The 26,671-nt window shown below is 63.8% G+C and overlaps 1 protein-coding gene across 1 annotated transcript in view; it reads left to right on the top strand.

Annotated features, from left to right (window-relative positions):
- SBF1 (SET binding factor 1) overlaps positions 1-26,671 on the top strand; it is a 64,611-nt gene that overhangs the window by 37,845 nt on the left and 95 nt on the right. The window contains exons 5-42 of the mRNA XM_041470268.1: positions 58-195; positions 3,019-3,129; positions 4,249-4,354; positions 4,808-4,940; positions 6,346-6,454; positions 6,898-7,011; positions 7,846-7,923; positions 8,523-8,636; positions 9,334-9,462; positions 9,886-9,984; positions 10,647-10,889; positions 11,604-11,753; positions 11,845-11,913; positions 12,361-12,519; positions 12,823-13,082; positions 13,741-13,913; positions 14,710-14,783; positions 14,870-15,065; positions 15,638-15,765; positions 16,204-16,379; positions 17,746-17,885; positions 18,244-18,451; positions 19,558-19,754; positions 20,238-20,375; positions 21,315-21,410; positions 22,040-22,117; positions 22,628-22,830; positions 23,026-23,202; positions 23,678-23,779; positions 23,854-24,039; positions 24,342-24,468; positions 24,546-24,676; positions 25,175-25,408; positions 25,517-25,627; positions 25,849-26,060; positions 26,195-26,282; positions 26,393-26,524; positions 26,625-26,671. The exon at positions 26,625-26,671 is cut by the window's right edge and continues 95 nt beyond it. Coding sequence (XP_041326202.1) covers positions 58-195; positions 3,019-3,129; positions 4,249-4,354; positions 4,808-4,940; positions 6,346-6,454; positions 6,898-7,011; positions 7,846-7,923; positions 8,523-8,636; positions 9,334-9,462; positions 9,886-9,984; positions 10,647-10,889; positions 11,604-11,753; positions 11,845-11,913; positions 12,361-12,519; positions 12,823-13,082; positions 13,741-13,913; positions 14,710-14,783; positions 14,870-15,065; positions 15,638-15,765; positions 16,204-16,379; positions 17,746-17,885; positions 18,244-18,451; positions 19,558-19,754; positions 20,238-20,375; positions 21,315-21,410; positions 22,040-22,117; positions 22,628-22,830; positions 23,026-23,202; positions 23,678-23,779; positions 23,854-24,039; positions 24,342-24,468; positions 24,546-24,676; positions 25,175-25,408; positions 25,517-25,627; positions 25,849-26,060; positions 26,195-26,282; positions 26,393-26,524; positions 26,625-26,671 — 5,366 coding nt within the window. The remainder of the gene's footprint in view (positions 1-57; positions 196-3,018; positions 3,130-4,248; positions 4,355-4,807; positions 4,941-6,345; positions 6,455-6,897; positions 7,012-7,845; positions 7,924-8,522; positions 8,637-9,333; positions 9,463-9,885; positions 9,985-10,646; positions 10,890-11,603; positions 11,754-11,844; positions 11,914-12,360; positions 12,520-12,822; positions 13,083-13,740; positions 13,914-14,709; positions 14,784-14,869; positions 15,066-15,637; positions 15,766-16,203; positions 16,380-17,745; positions 17,886-18,243; positions 18,452-19,557; positions 19,755-20,237; positions 20,376-21,314; positions 21,411-22,039; positions 22,118-22,627; positions 22,831-23,025; positions 23,203-23,677; positions 23,780-23,853; positions 24,040-24,341; positions 24,469-24,545; positions 24,677-25,174; positions 25,409-25,516; positions 25,628-25,848; positions 26,061-26,194; positions 26,283-26,392; positions 26,525-26,624) is intronic.

Here is a 26,671-nt window from a genome sequence, read left to right as displayed (position 1 = left end):
TGGGACAGGGAAGAGCATCCCTTAACCCCCAGCCCGGGCTGGTTTGTGTCTCCCCAGCCCCAGAGCCATGCCAGGAACGGTGAGGGCGAGGAGGAGGAGGAGGAGGAGGCCTCGTCCCTCGTGCAGCCTGCCCAGCTGTTCGCTCCCAAGAGCCTGGTGCTGGTGTCGCGGCTGGACCACGCCGAGGTGTTCCGGGTGAGTCAGGGATGCTGCCCGGGGAGAGGGCAGCTGTGCTGGGAAGGGCTTCCTGCCTGTGGGAGTGGGAACACGCTGGCACAGCCCCTGGGAGCCTGGCTCCATCCTGCCCTTGGCACCCCGGGGCTGTGGGGCTGCAGCTGCTGATCCCGGATGGCCGTGGGACACGGAGCAGCTGCCGGCCCCGCTCCTGGGAACCCGTGAGGAACAGCCCGTTCCTGGGAGCACTGCCTGTGCCAGCTCTGCTGGCTCCAGAGGTGCTGCTGCATTGTGTGCCTGGGGAGGCCTTGGGAGGGCTGGGTACGGATTGTATCCATGGGGATGGGCTGGGAGCGTCTGGGGAGGAGAAGGCTCCAGGGAGAGCTCAGAGCCCCTGCCAGGGTTCCTCCCCGCGGTGCCCTGACCCCGAGGGGGTCTCTCTGATCCCATCTCACAGCAGGATTTGGGGCAGGTGTTGCTGCACGTTCCAGGCTCCCTCTGGCACGCAGAGCCATGCGGGTCCCGGAGGAGCCGGTGGTGCTGCCGGGATTTGAGGGAGAGGGGTGGAGCCAGGCCTGCCCGGTGCTCCGGGGCAGAGAGGTGCTGCCCACCCCCGGGCTGTGCCAGGCACCCCGGTTTGCAGTCCCTTCCCGTGGGATCTGCCCGGATCCGGCTGCTCCCGGCGGGACCAGGAGCGACTGCCAGAGCAGGACAGCTTCTCCTGCCACCATGGCTCGCTGAGCTTGGCACAGATCCGTGCCCCCAGCTGGGGCAGGATGGCTCTGCGCCGTGGGAACAGGGACTGTGTGACAGAGGGGACAGTTTGGTGGTGGCACTTCCCTTCCCATGGTTTTCCTGCTCTCCTGCTGTGTCCAGCGCTCCTTCCCAGTGCTGTAGGCATTGCTTTCACTCCGTGTCTGTGTCTGTGAGCTCTCCTGTCCCATTGTCCCTGTCTGTGTCCCCACTGTGCCTGTCTGTGTGTCCTAACTGACTGTGCTCTCTGTCTGTCCCACCTCAGCCTGACGCGGAGGACGAAGCTGTGGTACGAACTCCTTTTCTTTCCCGTCTTCTTTTCCCTGCCTTTTCTCTCCCCATTCTGGGTCTGTCCCCTCGTTAGCAGTCTCTCTGTTAATTGCTGTGAGTCAGCCCCAGGTCCCGGTGGTCTCAGGGCACCCTCGGGTGTGTGTCCCGTCCAAGGGCAGCCAGGATGTGTCCCTGGGCTCTGGGAAGGGGCTGAATTTCAGGCTCACCTCTCTGGGTGCCCTGCTGGGGTTGTGACAGCCCAGCCCAGGGCTCTGGCTCTGCTCAGCCGTGGATTTTGGGGCTGCTCTGCCAGGAGGTGGCTGCAGTGGGAACGCTGCTCCTGCAGGAGCATTTTCCCTGGAGAAGAGTGGAAAGAGGAGGAGAGGGGCCTGGAGACAGCCTGGGGATGTTTGAGTGTTCCTGTGTCCCTGGGAACGAGCTCAGGGCTGGGAATATTCAGTGGTACCAGGGAAGAAGCACCCATCCTGTGCCCAAGATGTCCATCCTTTCCCCAGGGTATTCCCCAGGATATTCCTGAGGATATTCCTTCCACTGGAGAGGCTGCAGAGCTGGGGCTGCTGCTGGGCACAGCCAGGCTGGGACAGGGGAGCTGCTCCCTTGGCTCCAAGGGCCCGGGAGAGGCTTGAATTCCCCTTGAATCCTGGGGAGCCCTTGAGTCCTGGGGAGCATCCTGAGGGGGCCCTCTTATCCTGGAGAGCTTTTGAATCCTGGAAAGCCCTCGTGTCCTGGAGATCCCTCAAATCCTGGGGAGCCCTGGGAAGCCCTCATGTCCTGGAGAGCCCTCGAGTTCTGGGGGCCCCTCATGTCCTGGAGAACACTGAAGTCCTGGGGAGCCCTCATGTCCCCGATGGGGCTGGAGCAGCCTGGCACAGTGGGTGGTGTCCCTGCCTTGTGTGGAGTGGGAATTCTCTGAAATACAGGATCTGTTTTCCTAAGCCTGGGACAGCAGAGTGGGGTCCTGTCAGGCTGGGGCAGCTTCAGGGTTCAGGGTCCCCTCACTTGTTCCCAAAGACAGAGGTGTCCTGCCAGCTGCTCTCCTGGGACAGAAACAGTTCCCAGCTCCTCATTCCAGTGCCCAGGAATCTGAGCTTCACCTTCCCTCATTATTCCAGCAGGCAAGGGTTTATCCAGGGGTTTATCCTGCTCTTCCCTCATTATTCCACTGTGCCAGAGTCTGCCTGGCCCTCCTCTCCAAATGCCAGTATTTGTGTTTTCCCTTTTCCTCAGTGGTTGGAAACAACACCCTGAGGGTGCCTGAACACAAATTCCTCAAATCCCTCATTCCCAGCTTGTCCTGAGGGCTGCCCTGTGCTGATGCCCCCAGAGCTGGGACTGTTGCAGCTTCCCAGTTGGAATAGGCTGTTTTGGTGGGAAGGAACTCACAGTGACCACCCAGGGCTGACCAGAGTCCATGTGTGCTGTCAAGGACATTGCCCAAATTTTGGTCATCTCAGCCAGCCCTCACTGGGAAAGCATCTCCTGCCACGCCTTCCTTGGGGTTTGTGTGGGACTGGGGGTGCAGGGAGGCTGGATCAGCCCAGCTGCCCCAGTCACCTCTCTCCTGGAGCTTTGAAAGCCCCTTGGCACTGCTCCCATGGAGCTCTGGCCTTGGGGACACGTCTCCTGCTCTGGTGGGGTCAGTGCAGGGATGGGGATGTGCTCCTGGCCCGAATACCCCATCCCTGTGGACGAGGAAGATGTGGAGCTGGCATTGCCAGGGTGTGTTTGTGGCCAGGGACAAGCCCTGGGGGTGAGCCCAGCTCCCTGCACTGCTCACCCGTGCTCTGCTCCCCTCTCCAGAACAGCCTGGGGCTCATCTACACCATCTACGTGGACGGGCTGAGCGTGTCCCTGGAGAACGTCATCGGGAACCTGCTGACCTGCACCATCCCCATCACGGGGGGAGCACAGGTGGGTGTCCTGGGCTCCTGCTGCCCCTCCCTGTCCTCGCCCTGTCCCCTCAGAGCCCCAGTCCTGCTCCCCGTGCTGGAGTGAGCCCCGTGGGCAGGGCCTGGCTCCGTGCCCTGCTGCCTTCCCGAGTGCTCCAAGCACAAATCCACTCAGATCTTCAATTAGCCAAGGAGCTCCTGCTGCAGCTTCTGTCCTGGCTCCTGCTGCCTTGGGAGGGAGCACCAGGGGCTTGACGTAGGTGCTGCTCAATCCATGCGAGCATTCCCTGGTCCGTGGGCACTCCTGGGCTCTGGCCCTGAGCTCAGCCCTGTGGAGAGCTGCTCCAGAGCCAAGTGGTCACGGGCCATGTGAGAGCAGGGCTGGGACAGCTGTGGGGACACGGGCCAGCAGGGCCAGGACAGCAGCCTGGAGCTCTCCTCGGGGCACCGGCCTGGTCCTGTGCCCGTGTCTGTGCCAGGTCCTGCACCTATGGCTGTGCCAGGTCCTGCACCTATGGCTGTGCCAGGTCCTGTGCCAGGTCCTGTGTCCGTGTCTGCACTGGGTCCCGTGCCTGTGCTGGGGGCCTGAGGAGCAGCAGCTTCTCCTGCAGCTGAGGCCACCAACCCCCCTGCTGTCCCCTCAGAGCCAGGTGTCCCTCCAGCCTGCCCTGCTCCAGGCCAGCTGGGCTCAGCACATGGAGCTGGGAGGCTCCTTGGGGATGGCAGAGAGGGAAAGCCCAGCTGGACCCCCTGGCAGGAGGTTGGGGACAGCAGCGTTGTGCCCTGGAGCTCTCGTGCCCTGCTGGCCCCTGGGATGTCCCTGTGGATGTGTGCTTGTGTCCCCATGTGCCTTCCCTTGGCTGAGCTCCCCTTCCCCCAGCACAGAGGGCCAGGAATGATCCCACAGCCCGGCTGATCCAGTGGAGGAGCCTTGGCCAGACTGGTACAGCACCAGGGGACGCTGGGACGGCACCAGGGGACAATGGGACAGCAGCACAGGGCACTGGGACAGCAGCACGGGGCAGTGGGACAGCAGCACAGGGCACTGGGACAGCAGCACAGGGCACTGGGACAGCAGCACAGGTCCTGTCCCAGTCCCTCTCTGGGTGGCCCTGGTGACCAGGAGTGTGTTGCCTTGCAGAGGACGATCTCGCTGGGAGCAGGGGACAGGCAGGTGATCCAGACCCCCATCAATGACTCCCTGCCTGTCAGCAGCTGCAGCGTGGCCCTGCTCTTCCGCCAGCTCGGTGAGACATGTCCCCACCTTGCCCCTCACCTCCCTGCAGGTCACCTCCCTGCAGGTCACCTCCCTGCAGGTCACCTCCCGCATGTGGCTCCGAGCTCTGTCCCGGCTGAGCCTTCCCGGCCCCGCTGTGCCATCCCTTTTCCAGGAGGGTGGGACTGGGGCTGGGGTCTGGAGGAGCAGCCCAGGGCTGCCACTGGCCTTGTGCCCCCTGGGGAAGGCCACCTCGTGCCCCCCAGGAAAGGCCACCAGCCCCCAGGAGGAGCAGAGCATCTCCGGGAAGGGGAGAGCCCACCTGGCAATGACCCAACCAGGAGTGGCTCTCTGGGGGATGCTGGCCTCCTCTCCTGGCAGGATGCAGGGAAGGGGAGTGGGCTGCAGCCCAGGGGGGATCAGGGGTCTCTGAGGGGTGTCAGAGGGACCCCCCATTCCTGAGCCCCTGCTGTGCCCTGCCCAGGCATCACCAACGTGCTGTTCCTGTTCTGCGCGGCGCTGACCGAGCACAAGATCCTGTTCCTCTCCAGCAGCTACCAGAGGCTGACGGACGCCTGCCGGGCCCTCCTGGCTCTCATGTTCCCCCTCAAGTACAGGTGAGGGTCCCCGAGCCTCCAGCTGTGCCAGCTGTGCCCCTGTCCCACCCAGGGAGTAACTGGGAGGTGTTCTGTCCTTCCTGGTGGGCAGGGACAGCAACTAGGGAACGGCTGGAGCTGTGCCAGGGCAGGGACAGGATGGACATCAGGAAAGGCTCTTTTCCAAGGGTGCTGGCACTGCCCAGGCTCCCCAGGGAATGGGCACGGCCCCAGAGCTCCAGGAGCATTTGGCCAGCGCTGCCAGGGATGCCCAGCCTGGGATTGCTGGGGTGTCTGTGCAGGGCCAGGAGCTGGATCTGTGATCCCTGTGGGCCCTTCCCACTCAGGAGATTCCATGGTTTCATGAGTAGGAGTGAGGTGTTCCCAGCAGTCTCTGTGCTGATGGTGGCCAAGCCCCCGTGGTGATTCCTGTGGGATGGCTGGAACCCCACTCACCCTGGGAGGTGGGAATGTCCCACAGGGAGTGGGAACACAGCCCTGGCACCACTGGGGCTCCTGGCAGCTCTGCCAGGGCCAGGCTGGGAGAGATGGGCTGAGGTTCCTGGCCAGCTCCTGTCTCCAGGCTGGTCTGAACTCCCCAGGCTCCAGAGAGGCTGTTGGTGTCCCAGAGGAACCTTCTATTTCACAGAATTATGGAATTCCTGAGCTTGGAAAAACCCTCCAGGGTCACTGAGTCCAAGGTGTTCGTGATCCCCTCCTTGTCCCCAGCCCAGAGTCCTGAGTGCCACCTCCAGGAATTCCTTGGACACCTCCAGGAATGGGGACTGCAAAGCCCCCTGGGCAGACCCTGCCAAGGCCTGACCACCCTTTCCATGGGGAGTTTTTCCTGAAATTCTTTTGGAGTTAATGGTTCTGCTGGAAACCCTTTCCTTGGTCAGACTTCGACAAATCCAAGACCAGATGGGGATGGTATAATGGAATCATGAAATCCCAGGATAATTTGTATTGGAAGGGACCCCAAAGCCCCTGCAGTGCCACCCTGCCATGGCAGGGACACTGCCACTGTGCCAGGCTGCTCCAGCCCCAGTGTCCAGCCTGGCCTTGGGCACTGCCAGGGAGGCAGGGGCAGCCCCAGCTGCTCTGGCAATTCCAGCCCAGCCAGGAATTCCTCATGGCCAAGATCCCATCCATGGCTGCCCTCTGGCAGTGGGAGCCATTCCCTGTGTCCTGTCCCTGCAGGCCTTGTCCCCAGTCCCTCTCAGGGCATTCACAGGGCCACAGCCTCTGGGTGCCATGGTGGCTATGGTGCCCGAGGGGCTGGGGGTGCCAGGGGCACCCTGGACGCAGCTCCAGAGCTGGGATCGTGTCTGGCTGTGCCAGGATGGGGCTGGGAAGAGGGGCAGGGCTGGCATGGCTGCAGTGGGGCTGTGTTTGGGGCTGGTTTTGAGGCTGTTTCTGGTTGCAGTTTCACCTACGTGCCCATCCTGCCCGCCCAGCTCCTGGAGGTGCTGAGCACCCCCACCCCCTTCATCATCGGCGTCCACTCCATCTTCCAGTCGGAGACCCAGGAGCTGGTGAGAGGCCTGGTGCTAGGGGGCTGGGGACAAGCAGCGTGGGTGTCACAGGCTCGGGTGACAGCTCAATCTGTCCTGGGGGTGCCCAGGGCCACGGGCTCCGTGTGCTCAGCCCGGGATGCATCCAGGTGTCCCACATGAGCCAGGGGGATGGCTGGGTCACATGGGGATGGCTGGCTCCAGAGGGGAATGGCCAGGGCTCGTGGGAATGGCTGGGTGCCTCTCCTGCCAGGTGTCCCCCCAGTGAGGGATCCCAGTGTGTCCTTGGGCTTGGGGACGGGATGGGACACAGGGACCGCTGAGTGCTCAGGGAAGGTGAGGAGGAGCCAGAGCCTGCTCCCGGCCCTTTCCTGAGCCAGCTCACCTGGATAGCTCCCCATCACCTGTGGATTGGGATGTGGGATTGGGAGGTGGGGCTGTGTCCCACTGCTGTCCCCTCCCAGCTGGACGTGGTGATCGCGGACCTGGACGGCGGCACCGTGAACGTCCCGGAGTGCGTGCACATCTCCCTGCTCCCCGAGCCCCTGCTCCAGCAGACACGGGAAGCCCTGTCCATGGTGGGTGCCACAGCATTCCCATTCCCCACAGCATCCCCGGGCTGCCAGCACCATCCCCTGCCAATGACACACGTGTCCCAGGAGCTGGGAGTGGAGTCGGGGCTCCTCTGCGAGTAGGATTCCTGCCTTGGGGTCCTGTCCATGCCTTGGGGTCCTGTCCATACCTTGGGGTCCTGTCCATGCCTTGGGGTCCTGTCCATGCCTTGGAGTCCTGTCCATGCTTTAGGATCCTGTCCATGCCTTAGGGTCCTGTCCATACCTTGGGGTTCTGCCCACCCCTTGGGGTCCTGTCTGATTTCTGATCCAATGGCCTCTGGCCAAGACCCTGGGAATGACACACGTTTCCATGGGAGCTGGGAGTGGAGCAGCAGGGTTTCCTCTGTGAGCCTTTATTCCTGCCCTGGGGTGCTGCTGCCCCTTCACAGTGACCATTCCCAGTCCAATGCCCTCTGGTGTCCTGCACTGCTGGTGGGGGAGTTCCTTCGGCAGAGGTTTCTGGGAATGTGGCGCTGGCTCCTGGCCCAGGGCAGGAAGCAGCTGTGGCCTGGCTGCTCCTGTGTTCTCAAGGCACTGCTGGACCAGCTCCTGCTCCTCCTGGGGGCAGTGGGGGGTGAAGGTCTCCCTGGCAGAGCAGGAGGGGCTCCCCCTTCCTTGGGATCCCAGTGCCAGCTGTGCTTCTCAAGGCAGGGTCAGGCCTGACGGAGCATTCCTGATCCCCCATGGTTTGTCTCCAGGCCCTCAGACCTTTTCCACAGGGACTGTGTGGTCTCTGGGGAAATCTCCTTGGCTTCTGCAGCCAGGATGGGGCCTGAGCTGAGTGTCCTCCCTGGGCAGGTCTTGGACCCGGAGCTGGAGGTGGCTGACCTCGCCTTCCCCCCTTCCACCATTTCCGCCTCTTCCCTCAAGATGCAGGTGAGTGGTGGGAGGGAGAGGGACCCTGGGTGAGGGGCTGTTCCCCAGGGACACCCTGGGCAGGAGGAGAGGGACCCTCAGCAGGGGCTGTTCCCCAGGGACACCCTGGGCAGGAGGAGAAGGACCCTGGGTGCGGGGCTGTTCCCCAGGGACACCCTGGGCAGGAGGAGAGGGACCCTGGGTGAGGGGCTGTTCCCCAGGGACACCCTGGGCAGGAGGAGAGGGACCCTGGGTGAGGGGCTGTTCCCCAGGGCCATCCTGGCTCTCACACACCATTCCAGCCCTGTGTCCATCCAGGCCACTGCTGCGAGCCGTGGCTGGATCCTGCAGTGCCGTGGGCTCTGGATTCACAGCCAGGCTGGAGCAGACAGGGAGTGTTTGGGCTTGCTGCATTCCCAGAGCTGGAGAGCTCCCTCTCCTCCCTGTGCAGCTCTGGGGGGCAGAGCAGTGAATCCCATGTCCCTTTTCCCTGGAATCTCAGCTGCATTTCCTGCCCTCACACCAGGGTTGATCCCGTGCTGGGGGGAAATCCCTGCCCTGGGAGCTGCCCTGTCCACACCCTGTGCCCCACAAGCCCAGGCTGTGCTTCCCTGTTCCAGGACAAGGAGATCCGGGCCGTGTTCCTGCGCCTGTTTGCTCAGCTGCTGCAGGGCTACCGCTGGTGCCTGCACATCATCCGCATCCACCCCGAGCCCGTCATCCGCTTCCACAAGGTGAGGGCCTCGTGCTGGGACAGCTGAGTCCAGGAAACAGCCCTGGCTTTCCAGGCAGTGACCTCCCCGCCAGCCCTGCCAGCCCACCTGCATCCCGTGTTTGTCCTCAAGCCGAGGTCTCCCGGGGCAGGCAGCGCTTCCCTGCCCGGGTGCTCCTGCAGGGCTCAGCGAGGAGGGAGCCCAGGCCTGCAGCTGGGGCTTTGGGGGATCTTGGCACTGCTGAGGGACCACCTGCAGTTCTCTGGCCCTGAGTCCCTCTGGCCCTGTGTCCCTGAGTCCCTCTGGCCTTGTGTTCCTGTGCCCCTGTGGCCCTGTGTCCCTGAGTCCCTCTGGCCTTGTAGCCCTATGTCCCTCTGTCTCTGTGTCCCTGTATCCCTCTGTCCCTGTATCCATGTGTCCTGTGTCCCCTATATCCCTGTGTCCCTGTGTTCCTGCATCCTTGTGCCCCTGTGTCCCAGAGTCTTTCTGGCCCGGTATCCCTGTGTCCCTGTGTCCCTCTGTCCTGCCTCTGCATGCCAAGGTGACACCTTCCCTTGCCCCTTGTCCTGCTGCTGTGGGCCAGAGGCTCAGGTTTCCATGCCAGCCCTGTCCCTGCACCCAGGTGGCGCAGGGAAGGAGGTGTCCCAGTGCCACCCAGGTGCCCACCCACGGCTTGGTGTCACCCACTCTGCTGATGGCACTGCCGTTCCCTTGGCAGGCGGCGTTCCTGGGCCAGCGGGGGCTCACGGAGGACGATTTCCTCACCAAGGTGCTGGAGGGGATGGCCTTCGCTGGCTTTGTCACCGAGCGCGGGGCTCCCTACCGCCCCATCGACCTCTTCGACGAGGTGAGGCCCCGGGGCAGCTCCCCTTCCCACGTCCCGGGATCTGTGGGGCTGAGCGGGATCTGAGCGGGATCTGTGGGGCTGAGCGGGATCTGAGCGGGATCTGTGGGGCTGAGCAGGATCTGTGGGGTCTGAGCAGGATCTGCGGGGCTGAGCGAGATCTGCCATGGCCTGAGCGGGATCTGCAGGGCTGAGCAGGATCTGTGGGGTCTGAGTGGGATCTGTGGGGCTGAGCAGGATCTGCCAGGGCCTGAGGGGGATCTGGGGGGCTGAGCGGGATCTGTGGGGCTGAGCGGGATCTGTGGGGCTGAGCGGGATCTGCGGGGCTGAGCAGGATCTGCCATGGCCTGAGCAGGATCTGCCGGGGTCCTGGGTTTGGGAGAGGCCCTGGAGCTGCTCCTGTCACCCCTGTCCTGTCCTCCCCAGCTCGTGGCCTACGAGGTGAAGCGCATGAAGGCAGAGGAGGGGAACAAGCAGAAAATCCTGAGGCACATCAAGGAGCTGGCAGAGAAACTCTACAAAAACGTGAGTCCTGGAGCCCCTGGTCAGGAGTGGGAATCTGCTGGGGGATATGGAACAGGGAGAGCCTTTGTGCAGTCCTGGTCACTCTGTCCTCCCTCCATAAGCTTCTGGTGACAGTCCCTGTCCCTCCTGGTGCTGTCATATGTGGTGATGCACATCCTCATGTGCCCAGAGCTCCTGGGAGTGGGATTCCCTGGTTTTATAGGATCACAGAATCCCAGAATCCCTGAGGTTGGAAAAGCCCTCCCAGCCCATCCTGTCCAGGCTGTGCCCATGCCCACCTTGTCCCCCACCCGGAGCCCTGAGTGCCACCTCTGGGAATTCCTTGGACACCTCCAGGAATGGGGCCTGGGCAGCCCCTTCCAAGGCCTGACAACCCTTTCTATGGGGAATTATTCCTGCTGATGTCACCCTGAGCCTCCCCAGCCCAGCTGGAGGTTTCCAGCAGCACCTGAAGGCAGGAGTGTCCCCTGGGAGCCTCCACTGGCTGGGATGGAGCTCCTGCTGGCACTTGGCTCATGGCTGTGCCACAGCTGTGCGTCCCTGGGGGAGCAGATCCTGGGACTTGCAGATTCCAGCCGGGAGCGGAGCAGGGGCCTGGGGGCTCCTGTCTGGGAGGGGACACACGGTGACCTCAGGGCTGAGCAGGAGCCGTCCCCACGCAGGAGAACCCGTACCCCGCGGTGACCATGCACAAGGTGCAGAAGCCCACGGAGGGCTGTCACCTGCGCCTGCACCAGAAGCCCTTCCCACGCCTGGACGAGGGCACCGTGCAGTGGATCATCGACCAGGCCACGGCCAAGCTGCAGACCGCCCCGCCCGCCGTCAAGGCTGAGAAGAAGTGCATGGAGGTGGTCAGGAACTGCATCTCCTACGTCTTCGAGAACAAGATGCTGGAGGCCAAAAAGGTGAGGGGGGCTGGGGATGGGGGGTCGGTGTCCTCTGTGGATGGAGAGGATGTTCCCTGACCTATGCCCACATCCTGCTGGTTGGCTTAGGGTCAAAAAGTTGTGGAATCACAGAGTTACTGAGGTTGGAAAATCCCTCTGAGCCCATTGGGTCCAACCATCCCCAGCACTGCCAAGGCCACTGACCCTGTCCCCAAGTGCCACATCCCCACGGCTTTGGAATCCCTCCAGGGATGGGGACTCCAGACCTCCCTGGGCAGCCCCTGCCAAGGCCTGAGCCCCTTTCCATGGGGAAATTCCTGCTGATGTTCCCTCTGAGCCTTCCCTGGCCCAGCTCGAATCTGTTCCCTGACCTCCTGTCCCTGTTCCCTGGAGCAGAGCCCCACTCCCACCTCAGTACCAGGCCATGGAGCCATTTGGATTGGCAATCCCTCTGGGATCATCAAGTCCCACCATTCCCCAGCACTGCCGTGGCCACCACTGACATGTGACATGTCCCCCTCCTGGTGTTCCTGGGATTTTGGCTGGTGACTCCACACCAGCTCAGCTCCATTGCTCCCCCTCCTCCATGGCCGTGTCCCGCCGGCCACACCCGGAATTCTGCCCTGCTTTGTCTCCGTGTCCAGTGCATCCTGTGACACTGGTGTGGGCCCGCTCCGTGTGGGAGCAGGGCTGTCCAGGCCCCGTCCCACCCCACAAACCCCGTTCCCACAGCTGTTCCCGGCCGTGCTGCGCGCCATGAAGGGCCGGGCCGCCCGGCACTGCCTGACCCAGGAGCTGCACCTGCACGTGCAGCAGAACCGCGCCGTGCTGGACCACCAGCAGTTCGACTTCGTCATCCGCATGATGAACTGCTGCCTCCAGGTAGGGCGGGGCTGGGGGGCTCCTTCTTCCCGTGGCACACGGCAGGGGACGGCCTTGGAATGTCCCCTGGTCACCCCTGCTCCTTCCCCAGGACTGCACGGCCATGGACGAGCACGGCATCGCCGCCGCCCTGCTGCCGCTGGTCACCGCCTTCTGCAGGGTGAGTGACCGCAGTGTCCCCACCCCGGAGCCCTCGGGATCCCCCCAGGTGGCAGAGGCTGCAGGGGGCTGTCCCCTCAGGGCTTGTCAGCCTACGGCTCCTGCCCAGAACGTTCCACCCAGCCCAGACTGGCCCGAGGCTCCCAGGGAGGCCAGAACATCTGTGGGAAGGGGGTTGCTCTGGAATGCCAGCTTGATCCCATGGTCAAGCTGGGCAGGGATGAGCCTCTGGGCTCTGGGTGAGCTCTGAGCAAGAGAATTTTCAGGGAATGCTGGAGGAGCTCTGGTGCAGACATCCCTCCTGCCTGCCCGGGGCTTTCCCAGTGGCTGGCTGGAGGAGTAGGGACACCCAAGTAGAGAGCTTGGCACAAAGGCTGTGTGGACCTTTTCCACATCCTTCCCCTCCATTGGGGGGCTGCAGATGGACCTTTTCCACCTCCTTCCACAGAAACTGAGCCCTGGCATCACCCAGTTTGCCTACAGCTGCGTGCAGGAGCACGTGGTGTGGACCAACATCCAGTTCTGGGAGGCCATGTTCTACTGCGACGTCCAGAACCACATCCGGGCCCTCTACCTGGACAGCGCCGAGGAGAACCACGCGGAGCAGGTGGGAGGGTGGCCCAGGAGAGCTCTTCCCAAAGGGCTGGGGCTCATCATGGAGTTACAGAATCGTGGAATGGGTTGGGTGGGAAGGGACCTCAGAGCCCCTCCAGTGCCACCCCTGCCATGGCAGGGACACCTCCCACTGTCCCAGGCTGCTCCAGCCTGGCCTTGGGATGCAGGGGCAGCCCCAGCTGCTCTGGGAATCCTAGACAGCCTGCTCCGCTGAGGATGAGGGGCTGCACCCCAGTTCTGGGAGATCCCTGTGTGTCTGTCCATGCAGACAGCCCCATCCCTTCCCCTTCTCCAGGAGAGCACGGAGGAGCCGCAGGAGGCCAAGTCGGCGCTGGAGATCGCGTCGGAGCAGCTGCGGCTGTGGCCCACCATGAGCCGGGAGAAGCAGCAGGAGCTGATCCAGAAGGAGGAGAGCACGGTGTTCAGCCAGGCCATCCACTACGCCAACAGGATGAGCTACCTGCTGCTGCCCCTGGACACCAGCAAGAACCGCCTGCTCCGCAGCTCCGGCCTGGGCGACGTGGAGAGCGTCAGCAACAGCTTCGTCACCAACAGGTGCTGGGGACACCGGGGCGACCCGAGCTGGGACAGAGCTCGTGGCATGTGCCAGGCTGCTGTCAGGGAAAGATGTCCCTGCTCGCTGTGGGGAGTTGGACCAGACAGCCTGTGAGGGTTCTTTCCAATCCCAGCCATGCTGGGATTCCAGGGTTATATCAGGACTGAGGCGGACTGTGGTGCCCAGGGGGGCAGTGGGAGCTCTGCTGGGTCCATGCTGGGAGTGGGAACAATCTTGAACTCCTGTCAGGAATGGGAGGGGGCTTTCCAGGACCTCTGTCAGGAGTGGGAGCTCTCCTGGTATTGTACCAGAAGTAGGAACTCTCCTGTGTTCCTGTGAGGAGTGGGAGCTCTCCTGGGTCTGTATCAGTGCTGGGAGCTCTCCTGGGATCATATCAGGAGCAGGAACTTACCTGTGTTCCTATGAGGAGTGGGAGCTCTCCTGGCTTTTTCCAGGAGTAAGAGCTTTCCTGGGCTTCTGTCACAAGTGGGAGCTCTCCTGGGTTTTTATCGGGAGTGGGAGCTCTCCTGGGTCTGTGTCAGCACTGGGAGCTCTCCTGGGGTCATACAAGGAGTGGGAGCTCTCCCGGGTCCGTGCAGGGAGTGTCCCCAGGCCGGGGCTGTCCTGGGCTGACCCTTCCCTGTTTCCCTCGGGAAGCATCGCGGGCAGCGTGGCCGAGAGCTACGACACTGAGAGCGGCTTCGAGGACGCCGAGAGCTCGGACGTGGCCAACTCCGTGGTGAGGTTCATCAACCGCTTCGTGGACAAGGTGTGCACCGAGAGCGGCGTCACCAACGAGCACCTCAAGGGGCTGCACGTCATGATCCCGGGTGAGGACACCGGGGTGGCCACGGGTGTCCCGCAGGGAGCAGCGGGAGAGGGCAGGGTGAGGTTTGGGGGGACAGAGTGGATTTGGGAAAGGCAAGGTGGGGTTTGGGTGGGATAGGGTGAGATTTGGGCAGGGTAGGGTGGATTTGGGCAGGGTGGGATTCAGGAAAGGGAAAGCAGGATTCTGTCAGGGACAGGGTGGGATTTGGGCGAGGCAGGTGGGATTCAGGCAGGGACAGGGTGGGATTCAAGCAGGGCAGGATGAGATTCTGTTGGGGACAGGGTGGGATTGTGTCAGGGACAGGATGGGATTTGGGCAGGGCAGGGACACAGGATGGCAGGGCAGGGCAGGATGGGATTCAGGCAGGACAGGGTGAGATTTGGGCAGGGACACAGGGTGGGATTCGGGCAGGGACAGGGTGGGATTCAGGCGGGACAGGATGGGATTCTGTCAGGGACAGGGTGGGATTCAGGCAGGGCAGGTGGGATTCAGCAGGGACACAGGGTGGGATTTCAGCAGGGACAGGATGGGATTCAGGCAGGGCCGGTGGGATTCAGGCAGGACAGGTGGGATTCAGGCAGGACAGATGGGATTCAGGCAGGACAGGATGGGATTCTGCCAGGGACAGGGTGGGATTCAGGCAGGACAGGATTGAATTCTGTCAGGGACAGGGTGGGATTCTGTCAGGGACAGTGTGGGATTCAGGCAGGGGCACGGTGGGATTCAGGCAGGGCAGGTGGGATTCAGGCAGGACAGGTGGGATTTGGGCAGGGCAGGACTCACCCCCTGTCCCACAGACATCGTGCAGATGCACATCGAGACCCTGGATGCCGTGCACAGGGAGAGCAAGAGGCTTCCTCCCATCCAGAAGGTAGGGATGCCCTGCTGGGCTGGGAGCTGAGCTGGGGGGGCTGTGAGACCCTTCCCACAGGCCTGAGCCCCCCGTTGTTCCCCCAGCCAAAGCTGCTGCGGCCCAACCTGCTGCTGGGGGAGGAGTGTGTGATGGAGGGGCTCCGCGTGTACCTGATGCCGGACGGGCGCGAGGAGGGGGCCGGGGGCAGCATCGGGGGGCCCCCCCTGCTCCCCGCAGAGGGAGCCGTGTTCCTCACCACCTACAGGATCATCTTCAAGGGAACCCCCACGGACCCCCTGGGTGAGGGGCTGCGGCCTCGGGAAAGGGGGGAGGGTTGAGGATCCCTGGGGATCAGAGGGATGGTTGGGGATGCTTAAGGAGGAGGGAGCTGGTCAGTGGATCCCTGGAGGTCAAGGGGTAGGTTGGTTAGTGATCCCTGGGGAGCAGGGGGGAGGGTTGGAGATCCCTGGGGATCAGGAGGCTGGTTAGTGATCCCTGGGGATCAGGGAGCTAGTTAGTGATCCCTGAGGAGCAGGGTCAGTGATCCCTGGGGATCAGGGGGCTGGTTAGTGATCCCTGGGGATCAGGGTCAGTGATTCCTGGGATCAGGAGGCTGATCCATAGGTATCAGGGGATGGGTTGGTGATCCTTGGGGAGCAGGGGGCTGGTCAGTGATCCCTGGAGATCAGGGTCAGTGATCCCCGGGGATCAGGGTTGGTGATCCCTGGGGATCAGGGTTGGTTGTTTCTGGCCGCTGTGTCCCATGGACCCATGTCCGTGGTGGGGCAGACACCGAGGGTGGCCTAGGGTGGCCTGGCCCTGCCTGGGGCCGGGGCAGGGATGGATCTGACCCGTTCCTGTCCTGTGTCCAGTGGGGGAGCAGGTGGTAATCCGGTCCTTCCCCATCGCCTCGCTGACCAAAGAGAAGAAGATCAGTATCCAGGCCCAGGCGGATCAGTTCATCCAGGAGGGATTGCAGCTGCGCTCCTGCACATTCCAGGTGGGAACCTGTCCTGGGAGAGAGCTCCTTGTGCTGTGCACAGGGACACGCAGGAGCAGGAGTGGAGACTCCAGGGGGAAAGGGAATGGGACAGGGGAAAGGGAATGGGACAGCGGAAAGGGAATGGGACAGAGGAAAGGGAATGGGGCAGGAGAAGGGGAATGAGGCAGAGGAAAGGGAATGAGGCAGGGGAAAGGGAACAGGACAACAGAAACTGTGTGGGATGCAGGAAAGGGAATGGGACAGAGGAAAGGGAATGAGGCAGGAGAAAGGGAACAGGACAGCAGAAAGGGAATGGGAATGCAGGGAGAGGCAGGGCAGCCTCTCAGTCCAGCCTGTGCCCGTGGTGCTCCTGGGTGGATCCAAGCTCTGCCCTGATGCATGGCAAGGGCTGTCCCTGTCGTGACCCCGCTGTCACCCCCCACCCGTGCCCCCCAGCTGCTGAAGATCGCCTTTGACGAGGAGGTGGCCTCGGACAGCGCCGAGATCTTCCGGAAGCACCTGCACAAGCTGCGCTACCCCCAGCACGTGCGCGGCACCTTCGCCTTCACCGTGGGCCAGTCCCCCAAGCAGGCCATGCAGCCCAAGGCCAAGGAGAAGAACCCCTCACTCAGGTACCTGTGCCAGAAGCGGGGATCACACCTGGGTGTGCCTCATCCTCTGGGACTGCCCCTCCTGTCCCCGCTCCGGCAGAGCCACCGGGCTGGGGGCACTCGGGGAGGGGGACACGGGGAGCTGAGCCCTCCTTGCTCAGACCCATCCTGGTGCAGGGTTTGCATCTCTGGAGATCAGAGAATCCTTAGACTTGGGAAAGCCCTGTGAGACAATGACTGCAGCCATTCCCAGCACTGTCCATGTCCCCAAGTGCCACATCCACACAGCTCTTAAATCCCTCCAGGGATGGGGACCCAACCCCTGTGCCAGGGCTGCACGGCCCTTTCCAGGAGGAATTTCCCTAAAATCCACCCAAACCTCCACTGGCCCAGCCTGAGGCTGTTCACACAGCTGTCCCTGTTCCCTGGAGCACAGCCTGACCCCCCTGGCTGTCCCCTCCTGGCAGGGAGCTGTGGAGCCCAAAGAGCTGCAGGTGTCCCCTGTCTTGCAGGGTCCCCAGCCTCACAGTCACACTGGGAAGGACGGGTCACACTGGGAAGTGGGAGCTTGTTGCAGTGGCATCCCCTGCCTGAGGAGGTGTCCCAGAGGATGGGTTTCAGTGGCCTGGGTGACTCAGGGACACAGTGCTGCAGTGCTGGGTGACTTGGGGACACAGTGCTCCTGCTCTGGGTGACTCAGGGACACAGTGCTGCAGTGCTGGGTGACTTGGGGACATCGTCCTGCAGTGCTGGGTGACTCAGGCACATTGTCCTGCAGTGCTGGGTGACTTGAGGACACATTATTCCTGCACTGGGTGAATCGAGGACACTGATTTTGCACAGGGTGTCTCAGGGGTGCAGTGCTGGGTGACTTGGGGACATGGTCCTGCAGCACTGGGTGACCCAGGGACACTGTCCTGCAGCATTGGGTGACCTGGGGACACTGTCCTTCAGTGCTGAATGACTGGGTAGCATTGTCCTGCAGTGCAGGGTGACCTGGGGACATTGTCCTGCAGCACTGGCTGCAGCCCTGAGCCCAGGCTTGGCTGGCAATGGCCCTGCCATGGATTCCATGATCCCAGTAGATCCCCATGTCCCTGTGCTGGATCCCTGTCCCTTGCTGTGATTTGGAGCCTCTCCTGGGATGAGCCAGAGCTCTGCCTGTGGCAGCTCTGATCCAGAGGGTGGGGCACTGCCCCATCCCACCTCCCCGGCTCCCCAAATCCCTTGGGAATGGCAGAAGCTGTTGCTCCTGCAGGGCCAAGGCGCTGGCAGGTGACACATCCGTCCCCTCCCGTGTAACAGCGACCGCCCAGGCTGAGGGCTGCTCCTGGCTCTGGCTGCCTGGGTGACAGCGTTGTCCCTCTGCCCTTGCCCGTGTGCCCAGGACGCTGTCCAAGAACCTGGTGAAGAACGCCAAGAGGACGATCGGCCGGCAGTACGTGACCCGCAAGAAGTACACGCCGCCCGCCTGGGAGCAGCGGGGCAGCCAGCACTTCCCCGAGGACAACGAGGACGAGATCTCAGGTTGGGAGCGCCGCGGGGAGGCCAGGCAGCAGTGGCACCTGGAGAAATCCCAGTGTCCCTGCAGTGGGAGCAGGGAGGCCAGGCAGCAGTGGCACCTGGAGAAGTCCCGGTGTCCCTGCGGTGGGAGCAGGGTGGGAGTATCTCCTGGTTCCCAGTGCTGCCCTTGGCTGCTGGTGGTGGCCAGGCAGAGAGCCCAGCACGGAGGGAGGTCTTGGGTTGTCTGGAGAATCTCCCAGGGCTCTGGTGGTGGTGACGGGTGACGGCAGCAGGGTGGGACATTGCTCCAAGCCACCCTCCTGCTGCTCTGGGACACCGCGTGTGTGCACCGAGGTGTGCCAGCCCCGCCGTGTCCCCGCAGTGTCCGAGGAGCTGGACAGGAGCACCCTGACGCCCAGCAGCACCATGAGGCCGTCGGAGAAGATGACCATGACGCACGTGGTGGAGCGCGCCTGCTGCCGGGACTACCAGCGCCTGGGGCTGGGCACGCTGAGCAGCAGCCTGACCCGCTCCAAGAACGAGCCCTTCCGCATCTCCACCGTCAACCGCATGTACGCCATCTGCCGCAGGTGAGCCGGCCGGGGCAGGGTCCCTGCCAATCCCGGCGGGTCCCTGAGGATCCCTGTGGATCCCTGCTGATCCCATTGAATCCCTGCGGGTCCCTGCTGATCCCAGCGGGTCCCTGCTTCCCTGCTGATCCCATTGAATCCTTGCGGGTCCCTGCGGGTCCCTGCTGAACCCAGTGAATCCCTGCTGATCCCAGTGAATCCCTGCGGATCCCTGCTGATCCCAGCGGGTCCCTGCCGATACCTGCCGATCCGAGCGGATCCCTGCTGATCCCGGTGTCACTGGGACACCCCGAACCACCGGGATCAATGAAACCCTCCACTGGTGCCAGTATGGCTTTGTCCTTGGCCAACCCAGTCCCAGCCTGCAGCACCCCACAACTTTCTCACTTACTGATACATTTTTAGCCAATGTTCATTGGTTCTAAGTTGCCCAGTCCTCTTCATTAATCACTGTTCTGCCCTCAGCTGATTATTGATTCTCACTTCTCATGATTACTCTGAATTTTCCAGTGTTTTTATCATGTTTTTCCCACATGGGGAGTTTCCAGCACCGAGGCTGAAATGTCTTTGTTAGTGTTTCCTTTATCTTCATTTACTCCAGTGTGTCCTTGGATGACCATGAGTCCTGGTCACTCCATCATGTCCTTGGATGACCATGAATCCTGGTCACTCCATCATGTCCTTGGAGGCCATGAGTCCTGGTCACTCTAATGTGTCCTTGGATGACCATGAGTCCTGGTCACTCCATTGTGTCCTTGGAGGGCCATGAGTCCTGGTCACTCTAACGTGTCCTTGGATGACCATGAGTCCTGGTCACTCTAACGTGTCCTTGGATGACCATGAGTCCTGGTCACTCCCTGGTGTCCTTGGAGAGCCATGAATTCCGGCTCCCAGGTGTCCAGCCTTTAACTCCCTCGGGCTTTGTTCAGTGCTGCTTGTGAGGGCTGGTTTTACCCAACTCGGAGTTGTGATTTAATGGTCCGAGGAGCAGTCAGGCGTGTGGAGCAGGGTGATCAGTGCTGGCTCCAAGTGTCGCCGCTCAGGATTAGTGAAAGCACTAACAAAGCCTCAGGAGAGCTGTGCCATCCCGGGGTTTGTGTCCGCAGCTACCCCGGGCTGCTGATCGTGCCGCAGAGCATCCAGGACAACACCATCCAGCGCATCTCGCGCTGCTACCGCCAGAGCCGCTTCCCCGTGGTGTGCTGGAGGAACTCGCGCACCAAGGCCGTGCTCCTGCGCTCCGGGGGCCTCCACGGCAAGGGCGTCGTCGGCCTCTTCAAGTCCCAGAACGCCCCGACCCCAGGTGACCATCCCAGCCTGGCTGGAACATGGAGCTGGGGCCGTGGGATCGCCCCTGGCGCCGGGCGGTGACACTCAGGGGTCCCCTGGCTCAGGGTGGTGACACTCAGGGGTCCCCTGGCTCTGGGCAGTGACACTCAGGGGTCCCCTGGCTCAGGGTGGTGACACTCAAGGGTCCCCTGGCTCAGGGTGGTGACATTCAGGGGTCCCCTGGCTCTGGGCAGTGACACTCAGGGGTCCCCTGGCTCAGGGTGGTGATGCTCTGGGGTCTCTGGCACTGGGGTGACACTGAGCTGTCCCCTGGCTCTGGGGTGGTGACACTCAGGTGTCTCCCTATCTTGGTGCAGTGACACCTGGGGGTCTCCCCAGCTCCAGGCAGTGGCACTCAGGGGTCTCTCAGCTGTGGGTGGTTACCTCAGAGGTCTCCTGGTTCTGGGTAGTGACAACCTGAGGGTGTCCAGGTGACACTCCGGGGTGTCCCCTGCAGGCCCCTCGCAGGCGGACTCCACGAGCCTGGAGCAGGAGAAGTACCTGCAGGCTGTCATCAATTCCATGCCCCACTACTCGGACGCCGGCGGGCGCAACACCCTCAGCGGCTTCACCTCGGCTCACATGAGCAGTGCAGGTGAGGGGGCACAGGGGAGGGGGCACAGGTGGGCTCCTGCCAGCCCTGGCTCCTGCTCTGCATCCCGAGGGAGCTGCTCTCCGGGCTCCCATCCCAGGAGACAGCACAGCCTCTCCAGAGCTCCCAGCTCCAGCTGGGTCTCCCTGGCTGCGGGTGGGGATGGGCTTTGGGACATCTGGTGTCCCTGGGGCTGGGAGTGCTGGGAGCCAAAGCCTGTGCTGGGATCTGGGCACTTTCTGGGGGGACAGACCCTTCCCACCAGGATCTCAGCACTGCGTGTCCCCCATGCGTGGTGCCGGGGTCAGTCTGGGGACCCCTGGTAAGTCTGTGTCCAGCTGTCCCTTCCCAGACAGACCGTCCCAACTGTCCTGTCCCAGCTGTCCCTTCCCAGCTGGCCCTCCCTGCAGGGCAGAGCTCCATCCCACCCTGCTGCACTCTGGTGCCATCCATGCTGTCCCAGTGTCATCTGTCCTGTCCGGTGCCATCCATCCTGTCCCAGTGCCATCCATGCTGTCCCATCATCCCACCCATCATCACTGTGGGCACATCAGGGGCTGGGGGCTCTGGGGAGCCATGGGGGGCTCCCTGATCCTGAAGGCAGAGAACTTCCCAACAGCCCCTCCGAGGCCTTTCCCCGGTGTGAGGGGACGTGTCCAGAGCGCAGCCAGAGCAGGGGCCTCAGCCTGGCTCTGAGGGTGGCACAGGTGACCTGGCAGGGCTGGCACAGGGTGACCCCACCATGGGCTGGGGGCCGAGCCCCCTCCTCCAGGGCTGCCCAGGCACTGGTTTTCCATGGCTCCGGCTGGACGGTGCTTCCCGCGCTGGCTCCGCATCCCCGGGGTTCCGCTTGCTGCCGCTTCCTCCCGGCCCCTGCCCTGGCTCCGGGAGGGCTCGGGAGCCCGGGAGGCCTCGGGAGCTGACGTTCTCTTGGTGCTGCAGATTTCTCCGACAAGAGGCAGCAGCCTAAGCTGGGATCGCTCATGAAGCAGGTGATGGGAGGGAAGGACGAAGGGCCTGGGACTTTGAGCCGCGGAGGTGAGGACGGGGCGGGGGCGCTGCCTGGGGGCCTCGCCGAGACCCCCAGCCCCGGGCAGCTCTCGTAGAGTAGATGCTTCTCTGGGGGGAGCAGGTGATCCCCTGGGCAGAGCAGGTGATGCCCTGGGGGGAGCAGGTGACCCCCTGGGAAGAGCAGATGATTCCTTGGGAAGAGCAGGCGATCCCTGGGAAGAGCAGGTGATCCCCTGGGGGGAGCAGGTGACCCTCTGGGAAGAGCAGATGATTCCTTGGCAAGAGCAGGCGATCCCTGGGAAGAGCAGGTGACCCCTTGGGAAGGCTGATCTCTGGGGAGAGCAGATGATCCCTGGGGAGAGCAGGTGACCCCTTGGGAAGAGCAGCTGATTCCTTGGCAAGAGCAGGTGATCCCTGGGAAGAGCAGGTGATCCCTTGGGAAGAGCAGGTGATCCCCTGGAAAGAACAGGTGACCCTGCTGGGAAGAGCAGGTGATCCCCTGGGAAGAGCAGATTCTCCCCTGAGCTGGAGCTGCAGCCACAGCCTCAGGGAGGGAGGGAGGGCTCGGCCACAGCCCCGGTGCCATCGCCTCCATCCCATTCCCTGTCCGTGGCTCCGTGTCCCTTGCTGAGGTCACTTTCGTCCTGTGCCCCCAGGGCTGGGTCACAGAGCCAGGGTCATCACCCTGTCCTCCCCCAAGTGCGCGTCGCCGAAGGGCCGCGAGACGCCCCGAGGTACGAAGCGCCCGAGCCGGCCGGGTGTGACTGAGCACTGACCCCCACTCACTCACTCACTCACTCCCTCCCTCCCTGCCCCTCACCACTAATGCCCAGTAACCCCAGTAACCCCCCGAGCCCCCCACTGCTCCAGGTGTGCCACGGGCACGGTAAGTACCGGGCAGCCTCGCCAGGTTTGCTTTGGGCTCCTCGGCCTCTGCGGTGCTGGGTGGTGGTGCCGGGGCGGGGCAGAGCTGGTGGCAGGGCTGTGGCACAGCGGGCAGGGCTGTGGTGCAGGTGGCAGGTCCTGGTGACGCTGGAGTGGGGTGTGACAGTGCCAGTGACGAGACACGGAGCCAACGGGGTCGGAATCCAGCAGGCAGGAATTCCTGCAGCACCCAGAGGGAGAAGGAGCCAAAGCAAACCCGGTGCCCAGCACCTCCCTGGCATGTGCCCCCCGGGCCGGGCTGCGGGGCCAGCGCAGCCCCCGAGCCCCGGCCCCGCCCTGATCCGGCCCCGATCCCGCAGGGAAGTGGGGCAGCATCCGGGCCAGCGGCCGCATGAGCAGCTACGCCCTGAACGTGGAGATCGGGTCCCGCCTGGCGGGGAAGGACCTGCTGGGGACGCAGCACAACGGGACCCCCGCCGAGCCCTCCTTCCTGCGGCAGCACCGCGCCTCGCTCTACATCATCGGGGACAAGTCAGGCCTTGGCAGGGGCTGCCCAGGGAGCGTTGGAGTGCCCATCACTGGAGGGATTTCAAAGCTGTGTGGATGTGGCACTTGGGGACAGGGTCAGTGGTGGCCTTGTCAGTGCTGGGAATGGTTGGACTCCACGGTCTCCGAGGGCTTTTCCAGTCCGAGGAATTCCCTGATCCCGAGGGTGGCAGTGGCTCAGGGCAGCCCAGGCCATGCTGTCCCTCTGCAGGGCGTGAAGCCGGACCCGCTGCAGCACTGGGAGGTGGTGCCCATCGAGGTGTTCGACGTGCGCCAGGTCAAGGCCAGCTTCAAGAAGCTGATGAAGGCCTGCGTGCCCGGCTGCCCCTCCAGCGACCCCAGCGTGGCCTACCTGCGCTCCCTGGAGGAGTCGGAGTGGCTGTCCCAGGTCAGTCACCCTCAGCCAGGGCCTGGCCCTCCCCTCCCCTCCCCTGGGGGCTCTGAGCGAGGATGGGCTCCGGTGCCCTGTGCAGGGCAGCACTGGGACACCCTGGGGACGTGCAGGGGGGTGTGAGGGGCAGGGCTGGGACAATGCAGAGCTCAGCTCATGGTGCTGCACAGAGCTGCCAGCCAGGAATGCCGGGCAGGACCTGCGGGGTGCTCCAGAGGGGCTGGACAGGGCAGTGCCAGGATGAGCCAGGGGCGGCGGCCCAGGGGGACTGGTCCAATGTGGAGCTGTGGGAAGGGTCCCACTCTGGAGGGAGTGAGGATCCCCTGTCCCTTCTGCTGCTGCTGTGTCCGAGCACAGGGTGATGGCCCCCGTGACCCGCGAGCGTGGCCTCACTCCGGAGAAGGGGACACTGTCCCCTCACCCAGCCCAGGAACTCCCTGCGCCCTCCTCACTCCTGGCCTTGCCCTGGCAGATCCACAAGATCCTGCAGATCTCGGTGCTGGTGGTGGAGCTGCTGGACACGGGCTCGTCCGTGCTGGTCAGTCTGGAGGACGGCTGGGACATCACCACCCAGGTGAGAGCCCGGCGCTGGCCGGGGTGGCCCCGTGGCCGTCCCCCCACAGCCCCTTGAGCCCCCTGTCCCCGCAGGTGGTGTCCCTGGTGCAGCTCCTGTCCGACCCCTACTACCGGACGCTGGAGGGCTTCCGGCTGCTGGTGGAGAAGGAGTGGCTGTCCTTCGGCCACCGCTTCAGCCACCGCGGCGCCCAGACCCTGGCGGGGCAGAGCAGCGGCTTCGCCCCCATCTTCCTCCAGTTCCTGGACTGCGTGCACCAGGTGAGCCCTGGGACCTGGGCCAGGGGACCCCCGAGTGCCTGGCGGGACCCCCCAGGGACCAGGGGGGACCCCTGAGTGCCCCCCAAGCGCCCCCAAGTCCATGAGTGTCCGGTGGGAGCCCCAGCTCCCAGAGGGACCCCTCAGAGCCTGCTGGAACCCCCAAGTGTCCACCGGGACCCCTGAGCACCCGGTGGGAGCCCCAGTGCCCAGTGGAGCCCCCGAGCCCTGGGAGTGCCCCTGGGGCAGGCTGGAGGGCCCAGCCCGTGTGCCTGGATCCCAGCCATGCCGGGGCTCTCCTGCAGATCCACCTGCAGTTCCCCATGGAGTTCGAGTTCAGCCAGTACTACCTGAAGTTCCTCAGCTACCACTACATTTCCAACCGCTTCCGGACATTCCTGCTGGACTCGGACTACGAGCGCATCGAGCTGGGTGAGCGCGGCGTGCGGGGCCAGGGATGGCACCTGCCCCTGCCCCTGTCACACCCGGTGTCCCCTCTGTCCCCCCAGGGCTCCTGTACGAGGAGAAGGGCGAGCGGAAGGGCCAGCAGGTCTCCAAATCCATCTGGGATTACATCGACCGCCTCAACAAGAAAGCTCCCATCTTCTTCAACTACCTGTACGCACCTGAGGACGGAGAGGTGAGAGCTGGGGGCACCTGGGGGGCTGGCATCCTCCCTGCAGGAGCAGCTGGAGCTGGGATTTGTCCACTGGGAAGGGACCTCAGAGCCCCTGCAGTGCCACCCTGCCATGGCAGGGACACTCCCACTGTGCCAGGCTGCTCCAGCCCCAGTGTCCAGCCTGGCCTTGGGCACTGCAGGGATGCAGGGGCAGCCCCAGCTGCTCTGGCAATTCCAGCCCAGCCAGGAATTCCTCATGGCCAAGATCCCATCCATGGCTGCCCTCTGGCAGTGGGAGCCATTCCCTGTGTCCTGTCCATCCCTTGTCCCCAGTCCCTCTGCAGCTCTCCTGGAGCCCCTGCAGGCCCTGCCAGGGGCTCTGAGTTCTCCCTGGATCCTTTCCCTCTCCAGGTTGGTCACTCCCAGTGCTCCATGTGGACACGCTGTCCCCGTGGTGTGGCTGGGAATGTCCAGCCAGGCCCCGCTGCCCTTCCTGAGCCACCCCCACCTCTCCCCCAGGTGCTGAGGCCGTACAGCAACATCTCCAACCTGAAGGTGTGGGACTATTACACGGAGGAGACGCTGTCCGAGGGCCCCCCGTACGACTGGGAGCTGGCGCAGGGGCAGCCGGAGCCGGCGGAGGAGCCGGATCGCCAGGACACGGCGGCCCCGCAGAGCAAGCGCCGCATCATCTGGCCCTGCTACGACAACCGCAGCCGCGTGGAGCCCGACGCCATCTCCAAACTGCTCGAGGTGGGCGTCGCTGCCCCGGGGATGGCACCCCGCAGAGCCCCGGCACAGGGACAGCGGCCCCGGGGCGTTTGTCCCCTCCGGGGCTGATGCTGGAATCCCCCCCCACAGGAGTTGCACAACCTGGAGATGGAGCTGGGGCAGGTCCCGGAGCGCTGGAAGGACACGTGGGACAAGGTGAAGGCGTCCCAGCGCACGGAGGGGCGGCAGGAGGGCAACAGGGTAGGTGACAGGGCTGTGACAGTGTGTGACAGGGTGTGGGCGTAGCTGTGGCAAGGGCTGTGATGGTGTGACAGGGTGTGACAGGGGCTGTGGCAAGACTGTGACAGAGGTGTGATAGGGTGTGGCAGGCTGGTGCTGCTGCTGGTTCTGACGGTGGTTGTGGTGCTGGTTCTGCTGCTGGTGCTCAGCCCCAGCCCCCTCACGCTGTCCCTGTCCCACAGACCCCCAGCTCCCTGCTGATGTCATCGGGGCTGTCCCACCACCGGCGCTCGCTGGGCGTGTACCTGCAGGAGAGCGGGGTGGGCTCCACGCTCAACCTCAGCCTGGACAGCGACACCAGCAGCACCTCCACCCCCTCCAGCGGGAAGCCGGGCGGCCGCCGCAGCACCTCCACCCTCTACAGCCAGTTCCAGATGTCCGAGAGCGAGAACAGGCAGGCGGGGCTGGGAATGGGCTGGGAATGGTGGCAGCGGGAGGGAGATCCCTCCCAGGGTTGGGGGGCAGGATGTGGGTCCCGGGGGGTTTCCATCCCTGACCCTGCTGTTCTGGCCCCTTCCTGCCCCACAGATCCTACGAGGGGTCTCTGTACAAGAAAGGCGCCTTCATGAAACCCTGGAAGTCTCGGTGGTTTGTGCTGGATAAAACCAAACATCAGGTACCGGGTGGGCCCCGGGGTCTGTCCTGTCCCTCTGTCCCATCCCATCCCATCCCATCCCATCCATCCCATCCCATCCCATCCCTGCCCTGAGCACGGCTCTCCCGCAGCTGCGGTACTACGACAGCCGGATGGACACGGAGTGCAAGGGCGTCATTGACCTGGCCGAGGTGGAGTCCATCACCCCGGGGACCCCCACCATGGGGGCCCCCAAGACGGTGGACGAGAAAGCTTTCTTCGACGTGAGTGTCCCCAGGGGCTGGCGCTGGGCAGCTCCGGTCACGGCGGGCTCCGGCCGCGGCCCCGGGTGCAGCCCTCAGCCCCTCCTCTCTCTGCCCGCAGCTGAAGACGACGAAACGAGTTTACAATTTCTGCGCCCAGGACGTGCA

This window comes from Pyrgilauda ruficollis, unplaced genomic scaffold, assembly GCF_017590135.1.
Source record: "Pyrgilauda ruficollis isolate IOZ18807 unplaced genomic scaffold, ASM1759013v1 scaffold243, whole genome shotgun sequence".
In the NCBI taxonomy this organism is placed as follows: domain Eukaryota; kingdom Metazoa; phylum Chordata; class Aves; order Passeriformes; family Passeridae; genus Pyrgilauda; species Pyrgilauda ruficollis.
The sequence above is the reverse complement of the archived record's forward strand: the minus strand, read 5'-3'. Positions and strand labels throughout refer to the sequence as shown.